Source organism: Schistocerca piceifrons, chromosome 8 (assembly GCF_021461385.2).
Source record: "Schistocerca piceifrons isolate TAMUIC-IGC-003096 chromosome 8, iqSchPice1.1, whole genome shotgun sequence".
Taxonomy (NCBI): Eukaryota; Metazoa; Arthropoda; class Insecta; order Orthoptera; family Acrididae; genus Schistocerca; species Schistocerca piceifrons.
The window spans coordinates 496,158,366-496,176,206 of NC_060145.1; the positions used below are offsets into that span (position 1 = coordinate 496,158,366).

General features: G+C 37.6%; 1 protein-coding gene across 1 annotated transcript in view; it reads left to right on the plus strand.

Moving 5' to 3' along the window:
- LOC124711650 (PI-PLC X domain-containing protein 1-like) overlaps window positions 1–17,580 on the plus strand; it is a 405,069-nt gene extending 387,489 nt beyond the window's left edge. The window contains exons 8-9 of the mRNA XM_047241837.1: window positions 1,786–1,908; window positions 16,495–17,580. Of these exons, the coding sequence (XP_047097793.1) occupies window positions 1,786–1,908; window positions 16,495–16,696 (325 nt within the window). The 3' untranslated portion in view covers window positions 16,697–17,580. The remainder of the gene's footprint in view (window positions 1–1,785; window positions 1,909–16,494) is intronic.
- Window positions 17,581–17,841: the final 261 nt, after the last annotated feature.

The window sequence follows — 17,841 nt, forward strand, 5'->3', positions numbered from 1 at the left end:
ATAAGTCCATGCATATAATAAAAATGGAAACATGTATGTGTTTGTGTTTGTATATGTGTAAGTATGCACGTATGTTCCACATCTCCTCCTAAACCACTGGACCGATTTCAAGCAAACTTGGTACAAATATACTTTACTGTTAGGCAACAATCAGTGCAGGGGTAAGAAACACTTACCTATCAAAGTGGTATGGGTGACAAAGAAGTGCAGCCTGTGACACACGAATTCCCAGACTTTATTAATACAGTGTTTGAGAAAGAGTGCACTTAGCGACTTGTAATAAAATTTACATTCAAACTTTTGCGAGATTTTTTCTCACTGACAAGTCATACAAAATGATGACTGGAAAAATATTTATCAGCTACTACTTTTCCACAGTTCATGTGGTAAGATTACTGCATTAAGCATGACGTTACGATTTATTTCTTCTTAACCACTAACTTCACTCATGACACATTTTACAGACAGTACGCATGTATACTTCTGAACATAAGTGTAAACTGATATCATTGTAGCAAACTGATATCATTGTATGACATATAGTTCAGGAGATATAACATCATAAACTGAGATTTGTAAAAAAGTACCACACTGAGCATGATGTTTAAATTTATTACTTCATTGCTACTCACTCCATTTGCAACACATTTTGCAGACGGTATTCACATATGTCACTGAATGGACCTACAAAATTACGTCATTGTGTGACACATAGATCAGGAGGTATGACATCACAAACATTAAGTACAAGGCCAGATGCCATGGGGTACAGGTGTGGCTGCACAGCTATAAATACCCTGGCAATGCTGGGTTTCTCCACTAGTATGCTCACGTTTTAGGTATCAAAAATTTACCTTCACAAACCTGTTGAGTGGGTAACTGCAAATCATTGAAGGTCAATAAATTTACTGCAGCTCTTGTCAAATTTAGTTCCTGGAGCAAGTTCACTGAATCAGTTGTACTGTATGTCAAAACTGACAGTATTTTAATATTGCTCCATCTTGCATAAATTTATGCAGATGCTCATGCTAGACAGATTTAGCATATTTTGTATATCCACATGGAAAAACTTCATAAAGATCTTAAATTGTGTGTAAAGTTTGATGGAAGCCACTAAGTGCTTTCATTCTCAAATACTTAATGAACGAAATTTGGGTATTTGTGCACAGTGAGTTATGCTGCTTCAAGACATCTACACAGTTTCTAACTGTAATAATAGCCTTATTGTGTTAAATCTTGAACACGAGATTATACCTCTTAATGAGTAGATTAGCACATCATTTTTAATTCAGTCAATAATTAATTGAAATATTAAAAAATCATTTTATTTATTTTCTTTTGTCCATGGAAGCCATAGCCAGACATCGTGGAACTGAGACCGTGAACTGTGAAACAGGCTAACCATTTAGTAATATAGATACTGCCAAAAACTTTATATTTGGTATGTTTGTTTTAATTTTGAAATAATATTAATTGGCTAATATTCGGCTTCAATGCATGCCCATTTGTACCGGTGATTTATTGTTGAACTAAAATCAGAGTAAAGTAAAAATACATTATTAACTTTTAGCAATGTTATATCATTACACAACAGCAAATTAAACTTCTGAACTCTGGAAAAATCAATCTTTCTATTACAAAATATGAATGTATCGAGCACTTCACTAAGCTCCAGTCTCCAGTCAAAAGTGTCAGCCACAGTAGTTCAAGCATAGCAGTTATCTTTATTATTGTGAGCAGTTGTAGAGTAAGTGTTGACTACATGCCATACTGATCTTCCTGCAGCCCACCAACTGGGCCATGGGCGGCGATGGCTGAGCTGACGCCCAACACCATGGATGTCCTGCTCGACCGCCTCGGTGGACTCCGCAAGATGGCTGACCTCGTTAATAAAAATGTCACTGCCTGGTAAGTGTCTGCATACTGTCCTACTTTCCTCCTCATACCATTATTTTATCCTACATTATTATCAGCATGCCAAGCATCATTGGGAAACAGGAAAATGGGAAGCAATCACTGCAAAGTCACAGATAATATTTCCCATAAACCAGAAATTCTATGATTTTTATATTAAGGCATAATCCCTACTTAGAATTGACATATAATTCAAAGATAATAAAAAACACATCTGATTCAACTTCTGAGCTGCACGGTCACATTTATTATTAGCAGTGCACAGTCTCTCAATAAATGTGACATCACCGAGTTGTTATTTGGACTCTGTTTCACAGAGTAGAAACCTAAGAGATATTGAAACAGGTACAACACAAACTGTACTGTTAAACACACTGGTAGCAACCAGTCTGAGGCTCTGGCTATGATTCTCACACTTGAGAAATGTATGCCATAGGCCACAGAAAGATTGAGTGCAAACAGATGTGTCAGAGAGCCTATTGGCTGCTAGAGTGTGCACAAAATAGCTTGGCACCAGCCTGTGTAGCTGGCACAGTAAAGGAGGGAACAATGCTAGTAGTGCGCCCTCTGCACAATGGGGGAAGTGCATCTCAGCTGCATAAGCTACTCACAATTAGAACTTTTAAGCTGCAGAAGCAAGTCTCAAGTCTGCAAACAGTCATACTATCAGTTGGCTAATGTGACCAATAAAATCTGACAGGTCAGTTGTCTCTTATTAGAAAATCAGTACATCGACAACTGAGGCAAACTCTTCTAACAGGTGGAGCACACAGCTCAGGAGACAATAGTAAATCAAGACATGCACCCCTTCAGAAGAATGCAGTGGACATGGTTTGTACTGAGAAAGAGAATTCTTTTCTGTGGAGGTGCCAAGTTAATTTGCATGAGTCCCTCCAGAACTCCACACTGCTGACTGCCTCATGAATGGGATCCAAAACCAGTGAAGTTCTGGAACGATTAATCTGCCCTCGCAAAGCTTGCACAATTTTATTGTTGAGTGAGTGTGGGGCTGGGCACATGCATTGTTGATGTAGAATACATTTCGATGTTTCTCTTATTTTTTAAACAAGTATAATTAATGTTTTGGTGACTTTTGCCTCTGAAATGTCTGTTGATTAAACTTTACTTTGTTCTGTCACACTTTTGACATTCTGTTAATTAAATACATTCTTATTTTTTACATTTTTGTAACTTTCATATCAACATTGCCTGTGGTGAACCCCTTCACAATGTCATTTATCTCATGCTACAATAGCTCCTATTACAATGCAGCTGAATGTGCAAGCACTTGATAATTCTATTTTGGTGTATAATATTTTTAACAACTAATTTTAGTTGTCTGGGACAGTCATCAAAGTATTGTCAGCCAATGACCTATCAATTACATCAGGATATTTTCTATTATTATATTATGAAAAGGAAAGTTGTACTCACCACATAGTGGAGATGCTGAGTTGCAGATAGGCACAATAAAAAGACTGTCACAAATAAAGCTTTTGGCCATTAAGGTCTTCATCAAAAATAGATCACACACACACATATGACTGCAGTCTCAGGCAACTGAAGCCACACTGCGAGCAGCAGCACCAATGCATGATGGGAGTGGCGACTGGGTGGAGGTAAGGAGGAGGCTGGGGACCGGGAGGGATGGTATGGCAGGGGTGGCAGACAGTGAAGTGCTGCAGGTCAGACGGAGGGCAGGGGAGAGATGGGAGGGGGGGGGGGGAGGGGTGCTAAGTATCACAAAGCAGAGAAATAAAAAAACTGTGTGTGGTGGTGGAATGATGACTGTGTAATGCTGGAATGGGAACAGGGAAGGGGCTGGGTGGGTGAGGACAGTGACTAACGAAGGTTGAGGTCAGGAGGGTTATGGGAATGTAGGATGTATCACAGGGAAAGTTCCCACCTGCATAATTCAGAAAAGCTGGTGTTCGTGGGAAGGATCCGTATGGTACAGGCTGTGAAGCGGTCATTGAAATGAAGGATGTCATGTTTGGCAGTGTGTTCAGCAACAGGGTGGTCCACTTGTTTCTTGGCCACAGTTTCTCAGTGGCCATTCATGCAGACAGACAGCTTGTTGGGTGTCATGCCTACATAGTATGCTGCACAGTGGTTGCAGCTTAGCTTGTAGACCACACAACTGGTTTCACAGGTCCCCTGCTTTTGATGAGATAGGTGATGTTAGTGACCGGACTGGAGTAGGTGGTGGTTGGAGGATGTATGGGACATGTCTTATATCTAGGTTTATTACAGGGGTATGAGCCACGAGGTAAGGGGTTGAGAGCAGGGGTTGTGTAAGGATGGATGAGTATATTGTGGGGGCTCGTTGGATGGCGGTGGAAAGGATAGTAGTCAGGGCATTTCGCATTTCAGGGCACAACTAGAGGGAAGATTTTACAGTCAGACTTGCAGATCATGAGCCACTACTCCTTACACTCTGTAAGAGGCAGCCAGTTAAAACGGAAAAACCTAAAGTAGTAATGGTACAAGGACAAAAGGAATAATACATAAGTATGTTTGTTGATAGATTAGGAAGTGCAGATTGCGACTTTATATATAATTGTCAATCTGGAAAAAGGGAAGCTGAAATTACCTTCGATAACTTTTTAAAAAGTACTCGGATTTATGGTATTCTTGTTCAACAGTAAAAAAAAAAATAGATATCCAAGTGAAATGAAAAAGAAAAGTCTGAACTAGTTTACAGAAGAGCTGGCAGACATTAGAGGAAACATGCATATGCAGTACTAGATAAGCAAGCTGCCAATCAAGGAGCAAAACAGACCATGAACATTCATAGGTCATGTCTGAAATGCAAAAAATACTACAAAGCTAAACTTCTTCTGACAAAAAAGCAAGCAGTGGAAAACTATATAGAAAGGGCTCCCAATAAATGCAATGCAGCATGGCAAACAATAGAACAAGAGAATACACCAAAATGTACAGAAACAGCTCTGCTTGAACCTGAGGAATTAAATCAATACTTTTTCAACTCAGTTAAAGAAATAAGTAACAGTATTAAAGCAACAAATTCATCTGCAATGGACCTTGTTGGAACACCACTGTCTGTTAACCTGGCATTTCAGTGGAGGGCTGTCACACCTGCTGATGTTATAAAAGCTGTATCCAAATTTTCAGGTTCTAAAAGTATGGGCTGTTATTGGTTATCAAATAACATAATTAAAAAGACAATACACTCAATCGCCAAACTATTAGCTTTTATTTTTAATAAATGTGTAGAACTTGAGAGTTTTTCCAGATGCACTTAAGGTATCAAAAGTTGTCCCAGTTTTTAAAATTGGGAACAAACATCTTCCCCAAAGCTAAAGATCAGTCTCCATTGTTCCAATATTCTCAAAGATATTTGAGGCACTGATACACACACAAATAAGCAACTTCTTTGAAAAACACAATATCCTATGAATCAATCAGTTTGGTTTTCGCAAAGGGAAAAACAAAACAGTGGCCATCTTGGAAATCATTGACCAAACCTTAACAGCTTTTGAAAACAGTATCACTGGTATTACGTGACCTAAGCAAAGCTTTCAATTGCATTCCTGTTGGTGTACTACTGGGGCAACTAGAGTTTCATGGGGTGACAGGAAGCAATTTAGCAGTGATAAATTCTTATTTAAGTAACCAAATCAATTCGTTTCAGTCAGAAATGTAAATTCTTGCATAGTGGAAATCAGCACAGGTGTACCACAAGGGTCTATCCTTGGACCCTTCTTCTTCATTGTAGCTATTAATGATTTACCTAAAAACATAGCCCACCCTGTCGTGTGTTATGCTGACGATACAGCACTACTTACCACACATCAGAACATTTCAGATCTGAATAAACTAAAAAAAGAGACACTTGATAAGGCCCTGGACTGGTTTGCAGCCAATAAGCTCCTGTGCATTCCTGATAAAGCCCAACACCTTTTAATGAGAACATCAAATGAAGTAGGCAATAAGTTGGTAAAACTCTTGTATATTCACATTGACTCTAAACTCTACTGGGAGGAACATGTCAATTACGTATGTGAAAAAATATCTCGGGTGGCATACCTTATCTTGAAACTAAGGGCGGTAGTGAGCTTAGAGTACCTTAGGGTGACATACTTTGGGCTATTCCAGTCACATATTTCATATGGTCTGACTATATGGGGGCACTCCCCTCACATCAAGAACATCTTGAAATTACAAAAAAAAGTCTTATGCATAATATGTAAAAGAGTTCATAGGGAGCACTGTCGTCCTCTTTTTTCCAGACTCAGAATACTCACAATTACAAATTTATACATCTATGTGTCTGTACTCTATATTAAAAATAATATTTCAGAAGTTATTGCCAAAGGGGAAATACATGAACACAACACCAGGGCTAAGGATAATTTAGACATACCATGCCACAGATTAGCAAGAACAGGAAATTCCCACAAAGTTAACCCACTCAAAATGTTCAATAAACTGCCAGTTCATGTTCATTCTATGGGTATCATTTTTTTTTAAATTAAGTGGTACAGCTGGCTGTCAGATCATCCATTCTATGACATTAAAGAATTCTTTGAGATGCCTGAGGAGGATATTAGCATTTGTCTGTAGTTAAACATATTATTATGTGCTGTGTAATTACACAGTGTAAACAATACAATACTATATTATATTAGATTATAGTATAGCTTATTGCATTGACTTTTAGAAGCTATCCTGGTGTAATTTGGTACACTGCCATGCTTGAGATGTATTCTATAATGTACTGACACTTGTTTATTTTATTATTCTGTATGAGAAAGCCAATATCATTGTAAAATGATCTATGGTGAATAAAATTCTTGATTCTTGTAGTTGAAAACCTGACAGAGAATGTAATTCAGTTGCTGCAGTCTTGGGTGGTACTGAGTTATAAGGGGAATGTACCTTTGTGGCCAGGCGGGCCAGATGGTGGGATTTTAGAAGGTGGTGGGAGACTGGAAGATAAGGCACAGGAGATTACTAAAATATTAACATGCTGTGTTAATTACCCTGGATATCTCCATTTCAAAAGCCTGTGATTAAATGTGGTATTAAGAGGTCCTATTTACATTTCCACTGAAGATCAGATAGGTTTTAAATAATTATTCCAATGTAAGCATCTGGCCTAGAATACTCCATTATGTCTGTGGAGTAAGTCATAATTGAATCATTCTCAATTCTCACTGAGTTCACACCTTTCTTGCTATCTTGTTAGTCCTTCAATAATTTATTTTGTGTATCAGAGTTGTGGAACATGTAGTCTTTAAGATACAACAAACTGTAATGTGCCTGAGTGGCTGATGATTGTGATGGTAAGATTTTAACTTCAATGACTGTTTGTTACACCTCCATTTCACCCAGTAATGTTGTTGAATATGTCCAAATACTAGTTAAGAATTGGCCAATATGGATTTTTGGCCTTCACAGTAGCAGAGAAATTGCGGCTACAAATTGACACCACGAAATGATTTCTGACACTTGAAAAGTTGTGCCTGCAAAGAGAACTTAGACCTTCATATGGCTACTGCTGCTACTACTAGTTGTTACTTCGTCCACCACCCACACCTAGAACTTAAATATCTCAGCCATCCTCACAAGTCCTGGTAAAATGTTATGCTGTAAACTTCTCGTCTACATGCTCTTAGTCAACTCACCAGTTCCTTACCGGTCATCAGAGCTGTGGCATACTGGCTTTCACAGTCCAGGTTAGCATTACAGAGATCAGAGATTTGATCCTGCCTGTAAATGTGTGCAATTATAACATGTACTGTCATGTCCTGTTGAGCCAAAACATTATGACCATGCATCTTAATAGTGTGTTGGTCCATTGTTGGGAAGCAATACTGCAGTGATTGTTTGTGGCATGGATTTGACAAGTCTCTGGTAGGTTTCCAGAGGTATAAGGAACTCAATGTCAATGAACAGGTATGTAATTCCCACAAATTGAGGCCAGTGGTTTAGTAGCACACAGTAGCCTTCCAGATGTGTTCTGCTGTGAATTTGGCAGCTGGGACATCAGTGTGAGTTCACTGTCATGCTCCTCAAACTATTGTGGCACAATTCTGGCCCTGTGACATGGACAGTTATCCTGACAGAAGATGCTACCACTCTTGACTGAGCACATTAACTGTGAAGTAATGCGGAGTGGTCTGCAATAATGCTCATATGGTTCGCACTCATCATGGTGCCTTCAGTTAGTTCCACAGGTACCACAGCAGCCCTGGTGAATACGCCTCTTAGAATAATATTCCCTTTTCTAGCCTGTGCCTGCAGTACAGTGTGTTTCAAGCAGCCATTCATCTGGATGAAAGAATATCCAGATACAACTATCAACGTTGTACAACAAGGAGACATGTTTCCATTGATCTACGATCCAGTCAGGATGCCATGCCCACTATAATTGTAATCAATCAGGGATTCATTACATCAACATGGGAACATTTAGGATTCATCTACAGTGGAGGTCTAGGTTCAATAAAATGCACTGGCCTGTGTGCTTTGAAACACTTGTTTAGTTTATTTTTTGTCTGTAGATCAAATGTTACTATTATATTAGACATGCCATGTTTACAGTTGTGTATAGAATAAAAGAAATTTCTTAGAAATCTGTCATTGACACATAAAAAGAGTTTTTTTCTAATTAATGTGTTATAGAGGATCAATATTAATACACAATGATGAAATATACTTATAGCCTACATTCATTTATGCAGCAGTCTTGCATACTTAAGGAAAGTCTGCAAAGTTACATATTTTTGCCATACTGTCTGAAAATGCTAATACATTTAGACAAAATGAAAACTAATGTTTTAGATCATTTAAGTTGACCATAGTGCAGAAAATATTTAGACATATACACATCGTAAAAAATCATTTAAATGATATTTGCACCCAATACACTAAGACTGTACATTTTCTTTCATATTTTCAGCACTACACTGTTTTCCTTCTCTCAAGAACTCTGTCTACAAGTGAAACAGAAAGTGTTTTTTCTGCATTTCCAACTTTACATTTGTCCTATGTATTTGCCTACAACTACTTCTTCACCTAGCACCAACATCTGGAGATGAGATGTTCCTTCAGTTTCGTTTCTGGTGCTCACTTCCTCTATGTTCTTTATGCTAAGTGACAGTCTGTTATAAAATAAGCTTCCTGCATTTGTAGGGTTCCTGTTTGTCATTTTCAATCTTTTGCTGCAAATATGGTAGTTATCTCTTGTTCTTGTGTTGTGGTCTATACCGGTATATCTCTGTTTTGATGTGCTGTGCAACTTACCATTAAAACAAGTATTGTCATATATGTACAAACTTAGCACAGTCAATATCTGCAATTCTTTGAATTAGTCTTTGCATAATTCCCATGATGTTAGGTTAGGCATCTGATGCCTTTTTTTTAAGTTTTAATCTGCTGCTCCTCCCAATATTGGTATATAGTACAGTGTGGGAAGATAAATCTTAAGTACATTTCTAGCTCATAGGTTTCAAGATGGCGCTGGTTAACGTTGTTAGTTAAAACTGTCACAGCAAAAATGCAATTAATAGTGATAATAAGTGTAAAGTGGGTGCTACAAAGGTGACAAAAGGAATTCAGTGCACAGAGTGTTGACGCTGGTTCCACAAGAAATGCTCAAAAGTGTGTGTAGAATTTGTAATGGATGACCTTACTTGGACATGCTGAACCTGTGTCGCAGAAATACATGAACGAGAAATCATAAACGCTTCAGGGACAAAGACGAAATAATAAAAGTGCTTCAGACTGATATCGAAACAATGGGTACATTGCTCTCAGTGAAAAATTCAGTGAATTAGACCGAGCAAAAAACATCGTCTCCTTGAGTATTGTGCAGGAGAAAATCAACAAGAGTAAGCAAAATAACTGTGACCAATAAATTCACTGCACTGGATCTTGAAGAATTTTACAAAATACCGCGTGAAAAAAAGACTGTTCAGCACTCAATTGCTAATGAATACAAGATGATTGACTTGAAAGTGCAGCAGTGTTCGCAGAAACACGAGGTGAAATTATTTGGGGACAGCCATGCACAATACATCTCAAATCTAATGTCAATGCAGGCTGGGAACAATATAAGTATTTACAGTGAAGAAAAACCAGGGGCAAATTTCGACACAGTTACTGCTGGTATAAACAATGAATGCTCCAAACACAAGAAAGGACTGTGTAGTTCTGATCGGAGGTGCAAACGACGTAGACAAAAACAATGCCAGCAGATTCATCAAGAAACTGATCTTAGTAATACAATACTTACATTTCACCAATTTTATTGTAGCCACTCTACCACTCAGGTATGACCTACCTGATTGGCCATGTGTCAATAAAGAAATTAGGCAAACTAATAATAAACTGAGATTTTTTTGTACTAAATTTACAAACATAAAATTATATATATTAGTGGCTATGAAAGGAACAGTTTCACTGGACATGGTGTGCACCTGAATCAGCATGCCAAAGGCTACAGAAGAAATATTTCATGAAAACAACATCATAATTGTGCTAGGTGCTCCTTTACAGGGAAAGTGCTAAAGCAGACCAAATCTTACAGGATTTTGTCCGAAAATAAGGACAAGCTTCCTGAAGAGAAAGTTAAAATACACAAAAGTAAAAGTAAGATATTAATGGCTCAGAGAGGGAACTAAATAGATGTAAAGTAGGCCCACTTACCATCCTGCAAGTCAACATTTGCAGCATTAGGAACAAGCTGTTAGAGTTGGAACATTTTTGTAAAATAAAAAAAAAATTTTATGTACTATGTGCCTCAGAACATTGGCTTACAGAATATCAGGTAGATTTGTTCATACCCAATGAGTACATTCTGGCAGCTATAATGTGTAGAAATGAAAGAAAAAATTGAGAGGCCGCAATATTTATCAGACAGTGTATACAGTTCTCTAAAATAGATGTAAGTTCATACTCCTCAGAATTAAATAGTGAATTTACTTGTATAAGATTAATAGACAAAAATATTGTAATTGTTAGCTTGTATAAATCTCCAAATGGTGATGTTAACTTATTTTTAGAGAAATTTGAACAGATGATGAGAAAAATCTTAAAACTCAAAACAAATGTAGCAATACGTTGTGATTTCAACATTGACTGGCTAGACACATAGGAACTCAACACAAAAACATTCTTAAACCTACTCAGATCACTTAATCTTTATTATACTAACAATAGCCCAATACGTGGAAATGCCTGTTTGGACAATATTATAGTTAATTTTTCAAGAGACCTATACAGTGTAAGCATTGCAGATGAATGTTTTGCAGATCACAATCCTCTACTCCTAACATACCAGTATACACAGTCAAATAAGAATTACAAGGTTGCAAATAAATAGCCAAGCATAACGTGGGTTAGAGGTCATAAAGAGGAATATGTCAAGCTATTCACAGACTCTCTCAGAAAATATACTGGGACTTTGTTTATGAATATGACACAGATCAATGAACTGTTGAAACTGAATTTAATAATTTCTTTTAGACATATACTGGCGTATGGTACTCTTGTTCACCAATGACAAGAAACAGTAAATGAAATAGAAAAGGTAAAGAGCTTAAATGGTACACTGATGACCTTGCTAGTATCCAGGAAAAGATTGTTTCACTGTACAAAACATATAAAAACAATGGCAAATGTGGGACAGAACAAAATGATACTTATTATAAAGACTACCTGAAATGTAAAAAACCTTAAACTTGCCAAACAAGCTGCCTATGAAAATTACATAGGAGGAGCCCCAAACAAATGCAAGGCTGCTTGGGATATTATAAAACAAGAACATACTTCTACCCAAACACAAGATGTTCTACTCAAGCCAGAAGAGGTCAATAAATATTTTACAACTACAGTAAATGAATTAAAATCAAAAATTAAACAGACATACCAGCAATTGATATACTTGCTGATCAGCTACCTAAAGGTCATGAATTTCACTGGGACTCTGTCACACCCACAGATATCATAAATATTGTTAGAAAATTTTCAAACTTGAAAAGTACGGCCTACTACACAGTAAAAAGAACAATACACCTCATTTGCAATCCACTTGCTTTTATTATTAATAAATGCCTAGAATTTGGAGTTTTCCCTGATCAGCTCAAAATTTCTGAAGTTATACCTATATACAAAAAGGGGGGGGGGGGGGGGGGGGGGGAACACCTCCCTGAAAACTATAGACCAATGTCTATTGTACCAGTCTTTTCCAAAATATTTGAAGCAATTTTCCACAAACAGCTAAGTAACTATTTTGAAAAGTATGACCTTCTCTGTAATAGACAGCATGGTTTTCGACAAGGGAAAAATATCCCCTTTGCTGTCCTTGACATAGTTAACCAGACATTAACTGCATTTGAAAATAAACAAAGAGTCTAATTTGAACTTTGTGATCTGAGTAAGGCATTTGACTGTATCCCATTTGACATCCTACTAGCCAAACTAAACTATTATGATATAAATAATACAGAGTTAAAGTAATCAACTCTAAATAACAGGAGACAATTTGTGCCAATTCAAAATAGACACTCTTCTATGAATAACGTCACATCTGATGTACCTCAGGGTTCTGTGCTCTGTCCTTCCTTCTTCATTGTTGCAATTAATGATTTGCCATCTTATGTTGGGCTCAAGTCTTATCTGTTAAGCCAATGATGCACCTTAATCAGCACAGGTCGAGATTTATCAAAGCTACACCAAAAATCGCAGGACACTCTCACCTTAACACTAAACTGGTTCTCAGCTAACAAACTTCTATGTAATCCAGAGAAAACTCAGCATCTGCAGTTTGGACTGGCTAACAAGGTAGAACCAAAATCCATAAAACTGCTTGGAATACACATTGATTCCAGACTTAAGTGGCAACCCCATATCAACCACGTCTACAAGAAGTTATCAAGGGTGTCCTATCTCATCTGGAAACCATCTGATCTAGTGAGTAACAAATATCTCAGAGCAGCTTACTTTGGACATTTTCAGTCTCATATACCTTATGGGCTGTTACTATGGGGCCACTCATGTCATGTCAGTGACGTACTACTGCTGCAGAAAAAGGTGCTGCAAATAATGTAAAAGGTTGGTCCAAGGGAACACTGCCATCCCCTATTCATCAAAATGAAAACAATGACAGTAATAAATCTTTATATTTATGCATCACTGATAAATGTAAAAAAGAACAGAACAAAGTTTAACACCAGAGAGGACACACACTTTCATGACACCAGAAACAAAGAGAATATTGACATTCCTAGGCATAGGCTGACAAAAACAGGCAACTCTCACAAAATGAACTGTTTGAAATTATTTAACCAATTACCACATACTGCACTCAATACATCTTTCATTAATTTTAAAAGTAAACTACACAAATGGTTCATAGACAATCCATACTACAGTCTTACAGAATATTCTTGGCCACTTGTAACATAGAAATTGCGTTTTAAGTCTACGATTGCAATACTGTACAACTGATTAATGTAGCATAAATAATTTGTACTTGTAATGTAAACACTAACTAATATACCAGGTGATCGAAAAGTCAGTATAAATTTGAAAACTGAATAAATCACGGAATAATATAGATAGAGAGGTACACACATGCTTGGAATGACATGGGGTTTTATTAGAACCAAAAGAGTACAAACGTTCAAAAAATGTCCAACAGATGGCGCTTCATCTGATCAGAATAGCAATAATCAGCATAACAAAGTAAGACAAAGCAAAGATGATGTTCTTTACAGGAAATGCTCAATATGTCCACCATCATTCCTCAACAATAGCTGCAGTCGAGGAATAATGTTATGAACAGTACTGTAAAGCGTGTCCGGAGTTATGGTGAGGCATTGGCGTCGGATGTTGTCTTTCAGCATCCCTAGAGATGTCAGTCGATCACGGTACACTTGTGACTTCAGGTAACCCCAAAGCCAATAATCACACAGACTGAGGTCTGGGGACCTGGGAGGCCAAGCATGACGAAAGTGGCGGCTGAGCACACGATCATCACCAAACAACGCGCGCAAGAGATCTTTCACGCGTCTAGCAATATGGGGTGTTTTTTTTTAGTTCTAATAAAACCCCATGTCATTCCAAGCATGTGTGTCAATTTTTCCTCTCTATCTACATTATTCCATGGTTTATTAAGTTTTCAATTTTATTCTGACTTTTTGATCACCCAGTAGTAACTTCTTATGCATCTTGACATCATTATAAATCCTATTTCACTGCATGTGGTCAACGGCAAATATGGAATCTGAATCAGAAGCAATGTTTGTATGTTCATTGTACAGCCCATTCTTTTCATTAAGAATATATTTGCACTTATTTTTTAACAGATTTTATCGGTGTGATTTCCCCTGTCATAAATTTGTCCACCTCTGTTCCCAGAAACCTATTACAGTCCACTTCTTCTAAATTTGCATCTTCAATGCTCAGAATGAATTCCTGTGGGCCATTAGTTCTGTTTGTTTCAAATTTTGTACACACAGTTTTCTTTCTGTTGATCAATAAATTATTTTCTCTAAAATACCATTCTGTCATTTCCAGATTTTCACTGGTTCTTTTTCCCAAATTCTCCATTAAGTCACTACATACTATTAAAGTTGTGGCATCGGCATACATAATCACTTTTTCATATACTGCAGTGGGCATGTCATTTATATACTAGATAAAGAGCTGAGGCCCTAGTATTGAACTCAGAGCTTCTCCATATTTTACCTCCAGGAAATCAGAGTAGACATTTTCCTGTGTATTTCCAGATTTAGGTTTTATTTTGACACACTGTTTTCAACAAAGGTTTTTATAATGTCCGCAGCTTTTCCTTTTATGCCATAGCAATCTAGTTTTTCTAAAAGAATTTTGTGACAGACACAATCAAAAGCTTTTGAAAGGTCTAAACGTACATTAGATACTTTCCTTTGATGATCCAGTTCCTCAGTGGTGTGTGTTACAAAATTTGCTACTACACTCTTGCTGGATCTCCCCTTTCTAAATGCATATTGTGCTATATTTAAAATATTTTGTTTCTCTATGAAGTTTATAATTCTGTCTTTAATCACTGCTCCTACTATTTTAGACAGAACAGTTGTGATTATTATGGATCTATAGTTACCTCTGTGCCCAAAACAGCAATGTATTTTACCATCAGATCTACCGCAGACTGCTGTTTATCCTGCTTTACAGTGTGGGCAAGTCTACAACCTCCGCATTCCGTGGTGAAATGTGGATGTCCAGTACCTTCACGCCTACTCATGTTTCACTCAACCTTCAGCTACTTTCTATGGATGCTCACTAAAGTAGCATGTGAATAACTTACTGGATCTGTTAGTTCCGGGTGCTGAGACATAACTCTCTGACATTTGTCAAAGTCACTTTACATCAAAACACTTCCCCATTTGCAACCTGTTTAGTTACTAGAATGATTCCTTCATCACCTCTGCTCCACTTGTTTCGTAGTGGCAAGTGCCTCCAGTACCACAAGGCAGCATCTTTCTAACAGTGGAAAGTGGTCATAATGCTTTGGATCATCCATGTAAGAGGTCGAATGTCCATGTTGTGGTATGGGTGTTTAGATTGTGTTGTGGTCAAAGGAAATAACTATACAGTAACCATACCCAGGGACCTGCAATGATATTGTATTTATATTAGCTCCGTGCATAAGTTTGTAGTGTTTTCATTTCACATGTTGATATTCTGGTTGCTATGGGTTCAGATATTGATGTTTCTATTTGAGTCCACATATTGTTATTTGGTCATTTGGAGATACTGACTGGAGCCGTGGATGCTAGAAAATGGAGTGCCAAGTGGAGAAATCAGAACATTTCTGACATATTACTCTGAATTCAATAGAGGGGTGAAAGCAGTGAAGGCAGCCGCTGTGCATGTATGAGGACACTGGACAGAGCACGGCAAGAAAATTGTTTTTTTATTTTAAGGATCTTTTGACATTAGTGACCCTCCACATTCAGAAGGACCTGCAAGGGTCTATGATCATTCCACAATTGTGCAAAATTTGCATGCAATGGGGAAGGTTCAAAAATAGGGCTTATTGGTACTGCATACGACATGATAAGACCCATATTCTGATAGACTGACAAAAAACACTACAGACAAGTTGGATCAGGGGGCCATTCTGCACCTATTTCATTCAGCTAATCTTGTGCCCTAGACTGTCACCTTTTCTGCTCTTCATCAAACAACCTTCAAGGAACTTCCTTTATGGCTGAAACTGCACTCTGAACATGGCTCAATGAGTTCTTCACCTCAAAACCACCCGATCTCCACAATTGTGGAACTGAGAAATTACCCCAGCATTGGTAGACTGTTGTAATAGTCAAGGAGAATATATTATTGATGACTAAAGTCTCTGTTATGTGTATCTTTTATGTTTATTAAACTTATTGAAAAACACTACAAGCTTATGTACCAATCTAATAGCTATAATAATGATTAATAACTCTAGAATACAACTCTAAATGTGACTATAACCAGTTTTAATCAGGACTGCCTATCTGCAGTAGCAGAAGTGCATGGTATGAATATAGTCTTCCTGACCTGTCAATGACATTATCTGTGCAGGTACCGTGGAAAGTGGGGACAAACAGTGAATGCCGTGGCAGTCGACTTCTTCCAAGGAACGGCTATTGTGGAGGCCGCCATCGACTGGAATCTGCAACGTGCTGCAGAGGCCCGGAAGGCCAATGTCACACTTCCGCTATGTTCCTCAGCACCGGGAAGGACAGGAGAGCTGTGTCCCTCAACACCGGGAAGGCATCTATGATGACATGGGCGTAAAGTGCCAGAGACTGTTCCTCAGTTTCTGTGCCTCCTACAGACAGTTCCTATATCCCCTAAATGCTAACGTGGACAGAAAGTGGGAAACCACATCACTACAAGACGGTGACTGGCACAGTTCTGTGCACTGCCTACCATAACTGTGCAGCAAAATAGCAACAGAGAGCAAACATCATAATAGTGCTATTAGATATTCTGCCACATCTGTGACCTATTAGATATTCTGCCACATCTGTGACACCACTGTCATATCGTGGAGCCACATCTTGCAACTCTGACAGTTTTGAGTGATCTAGTATTACGCAATGACATGAAAACATGGCCGTACTTTGTGGTACCTCAGATTAATGTTCCTGATTGTTTGGTTACCTTGAAGATAAGGGATTGAATTCACCATTTTCTGCATTGTATGAGAATCGGATGATAAATCTTGTGCATATCTACTTAATGAGCTATGTCTGCATAGCTGCAGCAGGATAAAATGATAATTCGTGTAACGTATCATCCATATGTTTGTATGAGTTACCAGACATTAATTACATTATAAGAAACAAATGAAACTGGGTTTCTTTTTACAGTATTTGCATGTTATACCTAGCAACGACTGTCATGAGGAAAACAGACCTTATTGAGATAAAAGTAAAAATTAGAAGAAAACTAAATAGAGTTTGATATCAGTTTTCTACTGAAAAGCTCAAACGCGAAAGGCTCTAACTGTTACAACTCCTGACAATATATGTTAAACTCATTCTTAATGTTTACAGTCTGATGCGGCCTTCAAATACAGAAGTTTCAGAGCATTAAATAGTTGTTTCTCTAGGTGAAAGTTGTTTTGAATCACAGATCCTACAAAATAAGTGCAGTAATTTACTGAAATAAGCAGGACACCTGCTTTGTCACAGATAAAAAAAAACATAGAAAACAGATTCTGTCCATTGATTGATACTACAATTTATATTTCCACATAAGTTTATACTGCTTTCATAAACTACGTCAATTTTCCACACTTCATCAATTATAGTCACCCTCGAAGCAAGTTTATGTTCAGTGAATACATCAAGACTCAAGACATAAATTCTTGTTTTATGAAATTCATCACAGGTCTACAGTAAGGTTGTTCATAAGTTCCTC